This window comes from Synchiropus splendidus, chromosome 2 (genome assembly GCF_027744825.2).
Source record: "Synchiropus splendidus isolate RoL2022-P1 chromosome 2, RoL_Sspl_1.0, whole genome shotgun sequence".
In the NCBI taxonomy this organism is placed as follows: Eukaryota; Metazoa; Chordata; class Actinopteri; order Syngnathiformes; family Callionymidae; genus Synchiropus; species Synchiropus splendidus.
The window spans coordinates 20,149,820-20,167,541 of NC_071335.1; the positions used below are offsets into that span (position 1 = coordinate 20,149,820).

Consider the following 17,722-nt stretch of genomic DNA (forward strand, 5'->3'; position numbering starts at 1 on the left):
ACTATTATATACTTTGCCCTGATACAGAGGCGATACAGTCCTTGCTTTGTTAGGCTATTAGGGCAGGCGTTTGAAAAACTAAAGAGCACCTACAATTATTATTAAAGTTCAAAGGATACTATTAAGGGGAGTAATGGTGATTTGCCATTGATTTGTTCAGTGTTTCCACCCACTGTAGTTGTAGTTGTTCACCCACTGCTTCAGTCTCAGCAGTGGCAGGTATCTTCAAGTCGCTTTCCTCAGTCCAACTCACCGATCAAGGGAGGGGAAAATGCTGATGGACGGTGTGTTTGTAACGTTGCCAGTAGTTGACGGATTTGTGTTTTTGCTTAAACTATGCAGCCAACTGACAGAAACTGACACGTGAGCACGGATTTACAGTGCTTTGCTTCATGATGCGAAAGTTGCAATGTGTGCTTTGTCCCAGCAGAGGGCAGAGTAAGCGAGCCCGACAAAGTGTGAGGCAATGAGGAAGCGGGGGGAGGGAGAGAAGGAGAAGTGGGGGGCACAAAGACAATTCGCACGGACTTGCTCCGCGGGGTAAATATGCGGCCTCGAAACAGCGGACTGGTGAGAGAACTCAGAACACGTCCAAGTAAGTCTTCGCTAAGTGAGTGGCGAACTGTTGACGTCACGAGTTGGTCAACTGTTGCTGCCCATTGTTATCTTTTCTTTCCTAAACTTTAACACTCGCTCGGATCCGGACTCCGATGCGTCAGGGAGAAAAACAAACTCCAGGAGAATAACAGATGCGCGAGAGCAACGAATTCCTGCCACTATTAAAATCGAGTGTTGGTATGTTCGTGTCTTCGGTTCGATATTTTCAACCTGTACGTTTGATTTTCACGCGAAGAACGACTGTTAAAACGAATTACACCGTGTCATTACTGTAGCATAACACAATCACTGCGGACGCCTCGAGCCACCGACAGTAAAGCAATAAGAACTTAACATCTTACAGCGAGGAATTTTACTTTCATGGGAAAGAAAGGTCGAGTATGTTCTCAGAAAACCCGTTTAAACTTGTCTTCCAGCATGTGAGCGGACCTTTACCGGAGCTGTGCAGAGGCAGGTTCCTCGTCTAAGCTTCGGTGGAATCTATTAAGAAGATTATCGCTGCATTCCTTAAAAAAAAAAAAAAACACCTTCCAAGTGACCACAACGGAAGCTAATTATTACATGCAGTATTTCTCCATTTTAATGTCTAAACTTGTTTGTTTTCTAAATTAAGATGGGACTATATATTTTACTTTAAATAATTTATGTTGATCTAAAATAAGAATGAAAGTATTGGCTACACAGTTTGTCCATGCTTACATTCAAATATTGAATAATAATGAATTCACAGTGTTACTTTAGCTGAGTGCCATAATTTTTGACAATGAATTACAGGCAACTCTTGAGCAAGACACTAAAGTCGGTGGATCTCATGTCTTGACCTTGATTCTGCTTTTTCTAGTCATGCATATTAAGTCTCCAAGGGTTAAGTCTTCATCATAAGGATAGTTTAAAAGTCATTTTTGTTGGCACTTCTGGTAAGATGGCAGCTCGTGTGGCACTTCCCTACCTACGGGTCTAACCATCTGAACCAGACTCCCAGAGAGAGGAGCTTTACTTCTTGATTCATTGCAAACAGGTGAGCCGACAGATGACTGATGATCAGCAGGTGTGTGAAACTAAACACAAACAAAGGTTGAAACGTCTTTCTTAAAGGCTCCGCTGAGCTATTGAAGTGTATCAATAGGGTCCTGTGGGCTGGATTTTGATTGTATTTAACAAAAATATTGCTTCCTCATTGTTAATCAGGTTTTGAAAAAAATGAAACATGTTCAAACAGAGACTATTCAAAAAGACTGTTGAGCGTGTGAGTGTGTGTGTACATGTATTAATATTCTTGAGCGGACCAATCTTCGACAAGACACTGAACTTCTGAGGACATTTTGGCCTGTCCACAGAAGGACTGTTTTGAGGGTGAAAACTTCAAATAACTGGGTCATCATAACGGGGTTCCAGTTTGGTTCAGAGTCCTGGTTCAGTTTAACCATGTGTTTTGGGTGAGTAGGTTTAGGGGAAAGGGTTATGGCAATAAGAGGTCCTTACAAAAATAGCCAAATAGGGGAGTGTGTGGACTGGCTATGACCTGCATCTGTGTTGTTGTCGTCTTTTTTTTCCTCCCCCCAGTCTGGGATGGGAGGAGGCTTCCTTCCTGTGGCAGATAAAAGGGCGATGTGTGTGTGTCTGAATAGAGCATCTCCCCCGACCACACCGGACTGTGAGTCGCTGCCAGGCAGGGAAGGGCTGACCTAATAGTTTCAGCCTGCCTGGAGAGACAGAGGGAGGAGTGTGTGGTCGAGGGGGAGGATAGAGCTCGCACAAAGACAAAAACAGGCGACGAGGTAACTGGAGAAAAAAAAAAAAAAAGAGAGCCTAGAAGGCAGAAGTGGATCATGCCGTTGAAGTTGTAGGATGAAAATCGTGTTGTAGAGGATTTAAAAATGAAAAAGTAAATAACCTCACAAGACAGCAAAAGTTGTTCTTTTTTCGGTGGCCAAGGCTGGAATTTCCTTAAGTTCCAGACCCTGCACTGATTGTTGGTATTTGACCCGCAGAATCGTGGCCTCTGCAGACACCCTGCCGAATGTAAACACACACCAGCGCCAGAGAAGGATCCGGTCCTGTCGACAAGACCACAACATGGCAGCCAGTTGGTTGCCTGCAAATTCCGAAAGCGGCCTTTCAAACCGAAGCAGCAGCTTCTTCAAAGTAAGAAGAATGTTTGTGTGTGGATGTAAAACAATGCAAATCCTATTTGGCTGTAAATGCTCAGCCATTTCCCCACATGTAGCGCAGAACGTGTAGCGAGATTGTGTGCCAGAGATGTGGGTTGTAAACCATTAAAAACCATTCCTAAAACGATGTGTGTTGGAAGTGAGGAATGCCAGCTGTATTTGTTGGCAGCCAGTCAACTAGCTCACTGCTTCTAGCGCCCCCTGGCTTCTTTTTTTCTCCACGGCTTGGTCCTCTGATACCTGAACCATGATGGCAGGATTCATTGCACTCCTGCAGCTGCTGCACCGCTAGTTGTTCTGACACTTCAGCTTTGTGTGAATCCAAGACAGAGAGAGTCTGAGAGAAAGAGCTGGTCCGTCTGTGCACGCAGGTAAGTGATTTTCTTCCCGCGCAGCTGTTGCTACTGGTGGAGTCAGTTGGAAACTATGTTTGGTTTTTACCCAGACACAGCACTTTCACAGGCTCGGCAGAGACGGAGGAAGCTGCAGACTCAATTTAAGGCGAGACGCTATTCATTTTCCGTGCCACGTTGTGGTTTTCTGTAAAAGATGCAATACACAATACATAATATAATTTTCATTTCAACCATGGGGGGGTGACTTACACCACAGTTTCCATATTAAATCCAAATTCAGTCAGGACATATCCTGACTCCATTTTTGTTTGTTTATTAGGTGGGTTATTGGGCATTTTTTATGACCACATTTTTCTGTACTGTTCACAAAACCAGTAGCAATTTGGTGGTGTAAAAGGCTGTGTTAGTAGGGAGATGCTCCAAGTTTGCACTAAGATAATAAAATCAAACAAAGCAGCGCGCATAAATCAACAAATATTGCTCAGTGTGAAGTGCTGATAACCTCACTTCATTGGCTGTTACAATGTTATTATCAGTCGACAGAAGCGCTCATCTACTTCCACTTGAAACTACCTCACAGTAAACCTGACAGTTTTCTCTTTGTCATTATTAACAGTCATTTTTTTTCAAACTTTTTTTTTTAAGTCTGTGCTTCCTGCATGGGGGAAGTGACCCGTGTGAATAGGAAACCATTTCCTCTGACTCCTTTGTTGAAGTCCATCTGTTTTAGTGGAAACACCAGTTCAACTGTTGCTGCTTTTCTTTCTCTTAATTCACAAACTTTTTTTTGTCTATTTTTCCTCAGTTGATTGACACATTCACCCTGGAAATTGGTCAACTGACAAAGGAGATGGTCCAGACACCTCCTGCATTAGACACAAAGCCTGAAGAAATACCAAGGTATGACATTTCCCAATTATCGAAACTGTTGTCTGTTCATAGTTTACATGAACAGCGTGTACTTCCTGGTGTCAGGAAACATTTAGTCCAAACAAATCTGGGAAAAGCAAAGTGCCTGGGTCGGTCTGGTTTCAGCACTAACCGACTCCTAAATGGTTCCAGTATAATCATCTTGCTAACACTGTAGAAAACACCTGAATCTTGAATCAACGTAAGTCGGCCCTTTAAAAGCTTCAGGAATACTGAATTAGCTGGTCAATAATTATGTATTTATTATTATGTACTAGTGAAAAAAAACTTCTCATCTGAGTGACATGGAGGTCGCGGGAGAGGGAATATTATGGACCATGCGAAACGGTCTATTGATGTGATTTTATGACCGTATGTTGTAGCGCTTGTTTGCCAGAAGGTGGGGCTAAAATGCAATCTTTGGCCTATCAGGTTGGAAACCGAGGTGAGCGGCGTTTACCTCCACTCTCCCTGCGACACCACGCCGGCAGGAGAGAGGGATTCTGGCTACGACTCCTTACGGAGGCGGATGAGCGTCCTGGACAGACTCACCCAGACACACCCAGTTTGGCTTCTGCTGGCCGTGAGCGAAGAGGAGGCTGGACACATACTGAGCAAACAACGGCCGGGGGTGAGAGTTCACGCTCATACTCCGCCAGATCACTGTTCGGATGAAATGAAATTGAAACGTTCTTTTTTAGGGTTTCCTGGTGAGGAAGTCCGTCAGTCTTCAGAGGAAGGTTTTGTCTGTACGTCAGCGAGACGATCAGTCAGAAAGTCGAATAAGCAACTTCCCCGTCCGAGAGAGTCAATACAGTGAGTCTCATTCTTGCCTCATTCCCAGAACCTGGACGATATAAAGCCATTACACACTCGCAAAGGTCACATTGACTTCAGTTTTATCTCCACTGTGGATGTGAGTCCTGGCACAAAACGGAATGATTCTCTTTTAAATAAAGAAGAGATAACAGATGTTTCTAATGTTTAGGAAAGGCCATGATCTGTGATGTGGGTCAGTACTAGCAAAGTACTTAAAAGGTCTCATGATGTAGTGTCATCATTTTCACAGCCCACTAGATGGCACTCTTTGCTCTAAACTCTATTTCTACAAGTCGTAGTAGTAGTCCTATTCCAACATAGTATTTGACCTTTCCAGGGTGGTAAAGAAAAAACACATATCAATAAATTCAATGACTTTTAGAATGAAATATCCAGTGAAGTAATCCAGTTTTAAGGACATTAAAGACTTCCTTCCTTCCTTCTTGATTCTAGTGATGCAACAAAACAACAGAACAAAGTAATAAAAACTCACCCCTGTGTCCTCGTAAAGTTACTCTTAAAGGATACTTTCAGAGCACAATCTCTCTCTGTCTCTGTCTCTGTCTCTGTCTCTCTCTCTCTCTCTCTCTGTGTGATATCAGTTTTCAGCTCCAGACACAACAGTAATGACAACAAAATGGTTACAATTGCGTCAACTCTCCTTCTTATCTCCACAGCCTTCTCTCTGGAGGGATCGGGAATAAGCTTTGCTGATCTTTTTCGCCTGGTGGCCTTTTACTGCATCAGCCGGTGAGTGGTTGAGATTTCTTAATGTTTTTTAATGTTGCATCCTGTCGTGCTACAAGCATCGAAACGGGATAAATATAGCATCTGTTGAGCCAGCAGATGACTGTTTGTCCAAGGTTCTCACTTCTTGTTTTAGCTGGAGTCACGCGAACAGACTCAGGTTCTAGCTGCAGACACCGGAAACAGGGCGCCATGTTAGCATTAGCTATGATGTCCTCAGCAGGATCTGAACGCGCAAGAAAACGAAAACGTGTGACTCATAATGCCCTGCTAAAAATCAGTATTTTATTGGAGCTGTTTTAATGTTGAAGATTTCTTTTATTTACATTGTTTTTTCCACCACAGAGACGTCCTTCCATTTACTCTCAAGCTGCCGGAAGCCATTGCTTCTGCCAAGACCCAGAAGGAGCTGGAGGAGGTGGCTCAGCTTGGAGCAGGTGGGTCGTTGTTTGTGTTTTTTATTTGGCACACAACAAGTCGCAAGCAGTATTGAATATAGTATTGATCAGTTTACAAGCATGTTCACACAGAACACCAGTATTTAAAATGATGTTTTGATGCAAAGCTAGTTAAGTATGTAAGAATGTCAGTGTTCTGAAAACTGTCTTTGCCTCAAACCATCACTGAATAAAGAAAAGAAAATTGCGCCCTCTTCCCCTTCATACTAGCACTACGTTTGAAAGGGCATAAAGAATCTGTTAATAATACCATGCGACCACTATACATCATGGCCAAGGTCTCTGTTCCAAACGCAACTCGATCAACAAACTCATGACAGAGTAACCAACAGTGCTACGACGTCAGCATTGTGGTACGTCTGTTTTCAGGAATTGGTTGGGTGAATGGATGGATTGGCTGCCTTGTTTAGTTCCTCTCACAGCAAACACACAGTTGAGGAAGTGTTTGTTGAACCGCTTCAGTTTCTTTTGCAGTCACACTCCACTCATGCCAACGATCTACCTCGCTCTCGTGTTGCTGATGCAAGCTGTTTATTTCCCTGACGCGGCTCGTAAAAGCTGCACGTTTCCATCTGGTGCGCCAAACTGCTTTTTAGCATTTTTGCAGTATTAAATGACAATGACTTATTGATTTGGTGGCAGTAGTGATCGACTTTGTGACTTTGATCAGGATTGTACTGATGCTTGAGAGGGACCATCCAAATACAAGGCAAATGCAATGTGAGAAGAACAACCTTTAAAGGCCTCTTACCTAAGAGCAGTTGCAGAGCCACATTGTTCTTGTTGTCACTGACAGAGATGGGCCACTCTCTCTGGTAGTTTGCCTTATATCAGCATTCCAGATTATTTCATTTTGGGGATTAGTTACTTCCTGTCCAGAGTCTGAAACGTAGCGAGCCAATTGTGGCAACAAAAGATGAAAGTCAGATTTCTGAACTGACAGATTCACTCGTCTGATAAACTTAAGAACAGACACGGTTGAGGCATCTCTCTTATCTAGCTTTTTTTCCAGGTGAAGTGTCTGGTTTCCTCTCTCACGTTTCCTTACTGCAGCTGCTGTTAAACTTCAGTGAGTCAGCGCCCTACAAAGCAGCAGATGGGTGTGGCCACTGGAAAGAGTCAAAAGCTAGGTGCCGTTTAAGCAGAGGCACATACCATCACGCTGCCTTCAGAAAGACAAAAAGGAACTCTCTGCTGTGTGCCGTCACAAACTGTCTGCGTTGCTGTCAAACAAGTTGCGTGCACATAGTTCAAGTTGTTATTCTTGAACAAGGCAAACCTGATTGCGATCGTGTCGCTGTGTAATTTTGATAAATGGTTCCAAAGAGCAGCTGTATGTTGAAGATTACTAAAGCATACAGCAGTATGTTTACTAAAATGATAACTCTCGCTGTTTTCCAGGTATTGAACAGAAACAGCAATGGGAGAGACTCTCATTAATACCTGTTTTCTGTACTTTAGTCGCTCTAGTCGTAATACAACTGACTCACCCAGTTACCACGTCCACCTGCTCCTTCGAGGGGTTGCATTTGTGACCATTCTCCTAGTGAGAGTTGAGAAAAGGTGTCATGGAAGAATGAAAAAGAAGAAAACATACTTGAACTAGGAAAGCACTCAGAGGACCCAAGGAGTTAAATACAAGTCGAGTCACATACATGCAGTTTAGAAAGAGCCAGGCGGTGATCCGGATCACTCCCAAAATCGAGTCTTTTGTACCTCATCCCATTTCACATATTTCCTAAATGATTTGAACACTGACAAACCAACCACAATGTCACAAAAGATATTGTGCATCCTCACTCTAATTCATTCAAACATCCCTTCACAAGTCTCCACCACAAGTTTGGACAGAGCGAATGTTCAGTAAATGAGTTGGACATATAAAAGCAGCTGCACCACTGACATTAACATTTGCCATTTTTAGATTGTGGTGTCAGGGATCCGTGGGCGAAGAGCTGTGCGAAAAGCAAGGGCAGCCAAAATAGAACAGAAATACATCCTCAATGAAACCAACTTGTACGTGAGGTATAACTCGGATGAACATAAAAACTCCTCTTGTAGCAGCTCATTCATCTTTCCAGATGACCAAACTCTGCACTGTGTCACGAGCAGATCTGTCACAATTGTTAAACCGGTAGTGTCATTTACAGCAAGAGGAAAGTGTTCTTCAAGCACAAAAGAGGATCTTAAGGAAAAATATCAGGGGAGAACAACGAAGCAGGAAGGATTACAGGAACGGGAACTGCAGGCTGTTAGTCACCGCCCACTCTATGATTAGCATGAATCGCTCCCTCCCTTTTGGTCTGGGTGAGTGACGACACACAGTCACCCACAGCTGAAGGGAGAAGGGCTCAGGGAGAGGAGCAAGAAAAATAGACACGGAAACTTTGAAGGACTTTGGCAACTGCAGGTGAGATATGGTTGGACGTTTATTCCCAAACACCTACTTTAAAAATGTGCCTTAGAGTAAGTGTAACCCGACAGTTTTAACTGAAGGAAGTTAAAAGTGTGACTCTCCGACTCTGTGTGTGTTACAGGATTCTGGAATTCTTCCTTGTTCACTCAGTGTCGCACCTCCCCCCATGCCAGTCGACCACTGAGCCGAACTCTGAGCCCACAGCGGACTAATAAGAACGAGGAGGTCAAGAGCACAGCGCAGAAACAGCCCGGCTCTCACTCAGACAGCGCTCCGCCAACATTGCGGCCTCTGGTCACCTCCTCTTCAAACTGTCTTGAGAAGAAGAAGTCAAGTGGTCCTCTCTGCTTCGTCAACCCGCTGTTTCTCCAAACGCATCAGCACCAGTTCAAAGAGGCGTCTACTTCCATCGCTGTGAACGCAGAGGATGCAAAACCAGAGGTGGTAAAGCTGGCGAGTCAAGAGAGTGAACCACACTGCAACAAAATCAAGGTGAACGGAAAATCCAGGCCCCCTCCGCCACGGCCCCCACCCCCGCGCCTGATGTCACGGAGGCGCCCGGCACCCCCTCCGCCTGGTCCACCAGCAAGCACCACCAGGTCGAAGAGCATGTCAGAAGCTGTTACTGCATCTTCAAGACAGCAACACTCATCAAGCAAACGGCCAGCGCCAGCGAGACCTCTGATGGGCGCCAAGCAGAGCAGCAGTCCCTCTAAAACTGTCAGCTCACCGATCACCGTGCCCACAAATAGACCACCACAGAGGCCAAGCAAGCCAGATCTGGATGCCCATCGTTGCAACATCGCTCTGGACGACGAGACAATAGCGAAAGCCGTGTCCCGGGCCAAGCTCGCCTCATCTTCTGTTCCTGATGATTCTCTCCTGGAGAAAAACTCCGGGAGCCCATCCACCCCGATCGCGAGGAGCCGGCAGCGTCTAAGTGACATGAGCATGTCGACTTCCTCGTCCGATTCACTGGAGTATTCACAGTCACCTGAATATTCCTTGGAATTTCCTCAGAGCCCGCCTTGCCATCTCAGCAGTCAGGATCAAGTTGAAGACAGCAGCGAAGAAGAGGAGGAGGGCGATGAGGAAGAGGAGGACTACGGGGTCAGCCTGGAGAACGATCTAGAAATGCGCCTTCGCCCGTCTTTCAGAGTACGGCGGCGAAAGGTTGGCGTCAGCCTGAGCGGAGGGTCGTTCATCCTCCCGAGAGCCTTGAAAGGACGTTTCCGCAAGGTGAGCGGGATGCTCAGCTCTTTGGTGACACCCGAGCGACGGACAGTCAAAAGGATTTCTCAGTTATCTCGGGACAAAAGCTCTTATTTTGGTTCACTGGTTCAAGACTACATCAGCTTTGTCCAAGAGAACAGGGGCTGCCACACATCAGGAGTGGATTTTCTCCAAACACTAAGGCAATTCATGACCCAGATGAAGGCTTACCTGTGCCAGAGCTCTGAGCTGGATCCTCCGATAGAGTCCCTCATACCTGAGGACCACATCGGTAAGTCTTGCATTCCTTAAAAATATTTATGTTGAAGATGGTGAGACTGTGGCTCTGTCTAAGCCACTTGGCGTGAGCGAGTGCCTGACCTCATGAGTCATTGCTCATTCATGTGTGACTCATTTAGCTCTCCACTCCACACACTTAAGTTCCTGTGTAAAGTCTGAAAAACATGGCACTCATATGTGAGGGAGAGAAACGTTGGGTCAACACAACCAGCGCAAGACTTCAACATGTCGAGAGTCTACCGTCCTTTATTCTCACCCATTGATTTTTGACACCATGTAACAGTCCTCAAATGAGTAATGCTTAGCCTAGACATGACCTTATAATGTTTCATATTTGCTTAAACATTTATATCCCTGGTTAGGTGAGGCTGCCGACAGCAATTTGTCCTGAGACGTAAATGTCATCTGTTCAACTTGTATCACTAACATTCATTTACTTTGCCTCTGACTAATGTTTAGAGGACCTTTTGAGGGGAGTCTCACTATATCATGACTGAGTGATATATTTCACCTCAAGGTGCAAAGTTTGCCAAGAGGCTTCATGTAATGAAGAAAAGAAGGAACACACATTTGATGTGGAGCTTTTTCCACCACCATCACCAATCTGATAGTCAAAGTGTTAGTGCAAAGTAGGTTCGATTTAGTGACGTGTTTATTTATTTTTCATCAAATGATTCCTGGTTTATTTATTTGTTTATTCCAAAATGTCCATATGATTTTGGACTAGGTTACAAACCTTATCTTAAGCGCTCCACCTGTCTGCCATGACTGGAAATAGAAGGCACTTGGCATCCGCGTCCGTGATAAACGTCCTTGTTGTGAGCGCACCAGATAAGGATAAGCAGTAAGGAAGAGTCTTGAACAGGATGTGACCTTGATTATGTGAAATACTAATCATTCAAAGGAACTGGGAGGTTTGTGTTTACAATATGACCGACAATCTCTGTTCCCCTCCTGCACACTCTCGCAGTGCAGGGTCTGGAACAGGTTTGACCGCTACTGCCACATATTTTTCCTTTGTATTTGTCAATATAAACGTGCTTATCTGGGGTCTTGACCCCTCAATGACACTTACACTTGTCGGTTCTTGCTTGTCCGTTCCTTCCCCAGAACTAATTTCACATTCGCGGCTGATACAGATGCCTGGAGGCTGGGGATGCTTGCACAGAATGAATAGCTGTGTCTGTGCTACAAGTGAACAATGTAGCACAAGTTCCCGGACATAACATGCTGGACATAGTTGAAGTGGGCAGCGGCGCAGCGTAGGTGGCAAAAGATCCATTGTGGCCACTGTATAAATCTGCTGATGAAAGTGGCGTGGTTTCTTCCACTTAACTTTCAGCAATAGAGACGCTTTCTTGGTGACAGTTCAGATCATTCACCTGATCATTGTCCCAACAGAATGGAATGAACAAATAAATCGTGGTGCGAGAAGCGTCGAGAAGAGACTGTATGACTCACACTCTTCACAGAGCTTAATCAGCTTTTTTTAGTTCCTTGTTTAAACGAACTGCAAATGCAGCTTATCTGTAACTGTTGGTGAGATCATAGTAACTCATGGCCTATAATCCAGGTTCCATCAGTGTTCTTATCTGTCTGTCTGTCTGTCTGTCTGTCTGTCTATCTATCTATCTATTTGAAGGAACAACTATTATAGTTTTACACAGGTTTATAATGAGCTGGTGGTGACTTCTGTCAAACTCAACTCACTGCCTTAAAACCCCACTCCAAAGTGACAGTGGAATGGTTTTTAATTTTTTTCAGCCTTTTATTTTGTAAATGAGTTTGCTGTCCGGGAGTCAGTTTCTATATGTAGAGATGCAGGTTTGGTGTCACATGTTCCAAGTCTTTTCTGCTTCTCCAGCAAATGAAGTCTTTAGTTGACAGAATTGGGTTTTTCCCGACCAGTCAGTGTCGGGCTGTTCATTGGTGCCCTCTGACTCACTGAGCAAACAAAGCTGTGTAGGTTTAGGATATGTGTGAGTGTGCCAGTGCTGAGCATGAAGTGAACAGTTCAATCTTTAAAAGACTGTAGACACTGTAATGTGTGTCTTCCACTAAAATCTGTATCTGTGTTCATCTTATTCCTTGAGAATCAGAATTTCCATATTAGTATTCACAGTTAACCTATAATGTCACATGCGTTTTTAGACGCTTGTATATAGATTTTGAAAGTTCATTTACCAGTTCCTATTTCTGTCTTCCAACAGGAATTTGTTGCTGTTCACAGTTACCTGAAACAGAATGTTTGCTGTGCTCTTTTCCAGATCAGGTGCTCGAGAAGGCCATGCACAAGTGTGTTTTGAAGCCCCTGAAGAGTGTGATCGACGTGGCTTTGCATGATTTCCAGGTGAGGGCCGCAAACGTACCACTGGGAAAGCAGAGACAGTGCAAACTTCTCTCAGGCACCTCATTTCACCAGACTTCCCAAACACAGTATACAATCCATTCGACAAAAGAACTTGGTGCAACTGTCTTGGTTCATGGTAAAAAAAAGCAAAAATGGCTGACACTCAAGATAACGCACAAGATTGGCTTTCTAATACTCTCAAGTTCTCAAAAACATTTTCAAACAGCTCACCCTGTCGCCACCGTCACCTGAAGGTTGATTTATTTTACTGATTCACTTGTTTGCTGTGTTTTGTAAAATCTTTTTTTTCTACTTCTGAACGTAGCAGGGCTAGTTTCAGGATAAGGGTTGGACGATATTGTAAACATATCATATCAGTAGCGTCTACTTTATATATTTTTACGGTTAAGGGGCGTTTACAGCGCATTCATTTGCTGAGATTTCTGAGGTTAAAACAATAGCTCCGAGTCACGCTGACGGTGAGAGCACTTGTGACCAGAGAGTGCATTGAGTTGGTGGCTTGTCAGCATAGATCTATAGCATATAGAATGTGACAGAGACGATCCATACAATTGCTTCACTTGGGCCGATGGTTAACATGTTCAAATCGTTCACAATATCGTCATGTGCTCACCTCTATTTCAGGAGCACTAACCACAGATGAAATCTACAGTTCTCTGTTGTCAACTACTGTATGTGCTGTGGTGTCCTCAGGTCAACAGTGGAGTATGGCAACAGCTAAAGGAGAATCTTGCCATCGCCAAGACAAAACTGCCCCAGGAGCTGGGAGTGGACGGAGCAGTGCCACCTGACCCGGTCGCTATTGAGCGGATCCGACACAAGTTTCTCAACATGAGGAAAATGTACTCCCCGGAGAAGAAAGTGTCACTGCTGCTGCGTGTCTGCAAACTGATCTACACCATCATGCAGGACAACTCAGGTACTGAGACAGGTTTATGGGTGTCAACATCTCCAGTGAGTCACCACCAATCACGGATCCTGTTTTCCTCTCACGTTACCTGCGTCCGGGCGATTCCATCCCAGGGAGGATGTATGGCGCCGATGACTTTCTACCCATGCTGACCTACGTCTTGGCCCAATGCGACATGCCTGAGCTGGATTCTGATATCCAGTACATGATGGAGCTGCTGGATCCGTCTTTGCTTCAAGGAGAAGGTACTGCTCACCTTGAGTGAAATGGTATAGCTCGACCTGTGCATTTGTCTATAGCTCAGTTGGAGATCTGATCTGCATTACACCGAGCTTTTTGTGCAAAAAAAAACGTCTTCCTTTATCACATCCTTGGATCTCATTGGTTGTCTACCTCTGATTCTTTTGCTGGGTTTTCCCAATGATAACACTCACGTGTCCATCTGAGTCCTCATCGATTCTCAAAATGTTTCTACTGGAGCAAGGCCACTGAACTGGAGACCAAATTAAAATGAGCCCACTGGACCAAAAAACACAATACAAGATTGGCAATGTTGAAATAAATAACTACAAATTACATTAAAAATACAAAGTACATCACAACTGAAGATGAGGTCCTGTCAAGCAGAGCAGCTCATGCGTGTTTTCAAACTTGCTTCCGCATGACTGAGTCACACCAACAATTCATGTTTCAGGAAAAGAGATTGTAGTCATAGTGACGCTGCAACGGCTCCGTCACTGAAACTGACCCCCGCCAGCTGAAGAAGAGAGAGGAAGTTTAAATTTCCACTTGTTGTTTGTCTCATATGATCGAGGCCACTTTGGTGTTAAATTGTTTTGTACAGGGGGCGCAGGAGTGATCTATGAACTACGCTCAATAGGGCCTGGAGACAAAGCTCCACTTGGATGGTTCCTCGATAAAACCAGACACATCCGAGTGCAGCGCGAGACACAATGTAGTCCCGCCCATTTCCTTACCTGGTCACAGGCGAGTCGTTCAGAGGGGATGCCGTTTGTCGGTGGAAGGAACAGAAAACATTTCAATGGTTGGAAAATGTTAAGTGGAAATGCAGGGTGGGGCTTCCCTCCTCATCAGGGTCTATGAAGGAGTCTTTGAGGGTCTGTTATTGATGACTCGCAAACAAAGTCTTTTGTGTGTAATAGAAATGTAACGTTCTTTCAGTTTGTACCATGGGGAGAAGCCTTGCCCTGGCACCTGGGGTGAGAGGCAGGGGGACACCCTGAACAGCTTTGCAGCCTGCCATTGCGAGCCATTACATTTTGACAAGAACAGCAGAAAAGTCCTCTTCCCATTGTAGCGGACCTCGGTGCTGCTGAAGCGTTGGACAAATCCCTGATAGCCAGCGAAAATATTGACGGAAGAAACTTAAACAAATGTAACAGGTGCCATTTGTTAGCCCGTTTCTACGCCCATTTTAAGGTCACCTGCAGAGCCCACATATTGAGGCATGGTCCCAAAATTTCTCTGAACGAATCTACTTGTTGAGTGGTGCCAAACTGAGCCTCCATTTTGCCATGTTTTTTTTCATATGTATGTATTCCACTCAAGAAAACGGATTCTTCTCCATTAGGTGGCTACTACCTGACTAGTGCTTACGGAGCCATGGTGCTGATCAAGAACTTCCAAGAGGAGCAGGCAGCCCGGGTGCTGATCTCTGAGGCCAGGAACACCCTCCAGCAGTGGCACCGCAGACGCACCGCCCAGCGCTCCATGCCCACAGTTGACGACTTCCAGGTATCACGCCTGACCTGAACCCACCTTAAACAGCCAGCAGTGAGTCTCCATTGTATCAACTCCATCAACATCCCAAAGCTGGGTCTTAGAAAGGTGCATGAATGACACTGTGGTGCTTAGTTTGGGCCTAACAGCATGCGTACTGTTCCAATGCGACCATCGAGCGTCCCCCAGTGGACATCTAGTATAACTACATCTATTTTAAAAAGCATTTTCCCAGAAGACTGTGACGACATCTGGCATGTTCCTTTCTTGTATTAATAAAAACTTATCTTTCTTTGCAGAATTATCTCCGCGTCGCTCTTCAGGCGGTGGACATCGGCTGCACAGCAAAAACTCTGATTGTCCATCCGTACACCACCACGGAAGAGGTCTGCGCGCTGTGCGCCTACAAGTTCAAGATCTCAGAGCCGGAGAATTATGCGCTCTTTCTGATCACAGAGGAAACCAGCCAGCAGTTGGCCCCAGACACACACCCCCAGAGAATCAAAGCAGAGCTTCACAGCCGCCCCAGAGCTCAGATCTTCCATTTCCTCTACAGGAGGATGTCAAACTTGAACCTCTGCATTCCAGCCGCCGACATACACAATGGAAACTGTATTGAAGTCGAGTAGTGGCCAGTAAACATTGTGAATCACTGCAACCCACCTGGAAACTCTCTGTAATCTAAGATTTCTGAAGCTCTTTGTTTTCAAAATATGCCCAAATTGTTACGTGCCACTGCGAGACTGGGCATTGTCTGTCGCTGGGCAAGTATTTTGGGAAATGGGTCAAATGAATGAAGGTTACCATTGACCACACAGAGTTGCATGGTCAGATTATTTTTTGTTGAGGATCATTCGAGAGGCTCTGTAAACGTTATGACCAGCTGTTACTGAGAAAAGCTGTCACTCCTGACACTGACACTAAGGTGTCAGTTGCTCTCATCATAACAAGATGATACAACTGTGTAGTTAATGCCCAGTGTGTTCAACATTCATTCAATTTTATTAGTGGAGTAATATCTGGAAGTGTGACTGTCCACACTTTTGGGTGCTGAAATGAGAGAAACAGTAAGATGTTCTGAAGAAGGACCTTTGAATGTGACGGCATGGAATGTTTCGCAGAACATGTGATGGAGCTTTTGGATGGTTTTTAGGAAGTTGAGCGACGCTCCAATGTCAGTGGAGGTTGATGCTCCGGGTTCAAAATCATGCAAGTACGGTGAACGTTTTGTAACTCAATGACGGGCTGATTTACGAGCTGTTGGTGTGTACTATATGAAGTACAGAAACAAGTGTTGGAGACACGTATCCCTTGGTTTTGACAGGGCAGGTTTGGTGTGATCACGAAGCAAACCAAGAACAACCTTTCTGAGAAAAACTGAAGTGTTTTTGATTCATTGGAAAGTAATGTTAGGGGATATGAGAATTTCATAACAAGTCAGTGTTTTTGTGTCAATATAAGGACGGACTGTTGTTCCTAAAAGAGGATGGAAAAGTCCCCACAGCATCAAGTCCCCACCAGCGTTTGCCATTCAAAAGATGCTAAAAGTTGCAATATCTACCATGAGATTTCTCTTTGAGGATATGTGCAATGAATTTCCTTTCAAAACACCCTTTTTTTCCATCTTTAAAAGACACAAACAATTGTGCGCTTTCTTAGTTTAGTGCATTCAAACCTTGTAAATCGACTCCTTAGACTCAACTGCTGTAATCCTATGTGCCTTAAAAGGATCCCATCATTTTGTTTCTCCTTAAACAGTCACATCTGTATCCATGTTCTATTATCAGCTTTTATTTTATTTCTGTTTTTTAGCAATTGCTGGTCAATTGTTGCATATATTGCTTGGAAGACTATTTTTATATATCTAATGATTTTGGTTCACTGGACTGGACTGCTTGTTATTCTAAGTCATGTTGAGGAAGAAAGCGTATTGGACAAGAGCTGTGCAGTAATGTGTCAAAAAAGTGATTTTTTTTTTTCCTGTATCTTGTTCTGTTCTCAGTAGCATAGAACAACACAAATGCACCGATAAAAGGGCCAACCTCTTGAAGCTCTGCGGCCAGTCATTTTTTTTTGTAATAATTGGCCACATAACAGAACAAATATTTAGTGACCCAGATTTAAATATGCCAGAGAATCCAATCATTCATTTGTTAAAGGGAATCGAAAGAGTTCGACTCTACTCTGGTATTGTTTTCAATCGCTCATATTCATGTTGTTGTGGAAACACAGGCTTTGTATTTCGAGGAACAGGATTTTTAATTGTCTGTAAAAAAATGTGTCTGACAATGAATAACAGAGGTTGGTTTTTCAAAGAAATAAATAAAAGTTATAAATTTAAAATGCTGCCTGGATTTTCACCTTGAGAATGGGGGTGAGTTTTGTCACCAGCACAAATTGTGTTCGTCCTTTGTAAACATGATCAAGTGTACGATCAGTGTTGCCACAGTTACTAAGTTATCGGACTACTGGCTGCTCAAAATGTAACTTAGTTACTTTACCGATTACTTGAATGTAAAAGTAACTCAGTTAGATTTCAAGTTACTTGTCAAGTTACATTTAGCACGACTCGACTCGAGGAGGAGCCTGTGACTTGGAGAGTTGATGCAGTGAGACACTTGTCACTGATGAGGTCAGAGTTCTGCTCACATGTCCCACTGGAACACGGCGTTTTTCCCAATACACTCTGAAATGA

General features: G+C 44.2%; 1 protein-coding gene across 3 annotated transcripts; it reads left to right on the forward strand.

Annotated features, from left to right (window-relative positions):
- The first annotated feature begins 488 nt into the window (after positions 1-488).
- On the forward strand, positions 489-17,383 carry rin2a (Ras and Rab interactor 2a). Of its 3 annotated transcripts, none has more exons than XM_053858088.1 (13): positions 489-595; positions 2,610-2,763; positions 3,951-4,045; positions 4,487-4,685; positions 4,756-4,870; positions 5,551-5,623; positions 5,966-6,057; positions 8,616-9,998; positions 12,274-12,356; positions 13,071-13,296; positions 13,401-13,532; positions 14,879-15,042; positions 15,327-17,383. In XM_053858088.1, the coding sequence occupies exons 2-13, from the start codon at positions 2,695-2,697 to the stop codon at positions 15,654-15,656; spliced, it is 2,961 nt and encodes a 986-aa protein (XP_053714063.1). In that variant the 5' UTR covers positions 489-595; positions 2,610-2,694; the 3' UTR covers positions 15,657-17,383. The 3 variants fall into 3 exon arrangements, with proteins under 3 accessions (XP_053714063.1, XP_053714065.1, XP_053714064.1); XM_053858090.1 differs by having other exon boundaries at positions 14,879-15,081; positions 15,327-15,476; XM_053858089.1 differs by lacking the exon at positions 489-595 and adding an exon at positions 684-795 and having other exon boundaries at positions 15,327-17,382.
- Positions 17,384-17,722: the final 339 nt, after the last annotated feature.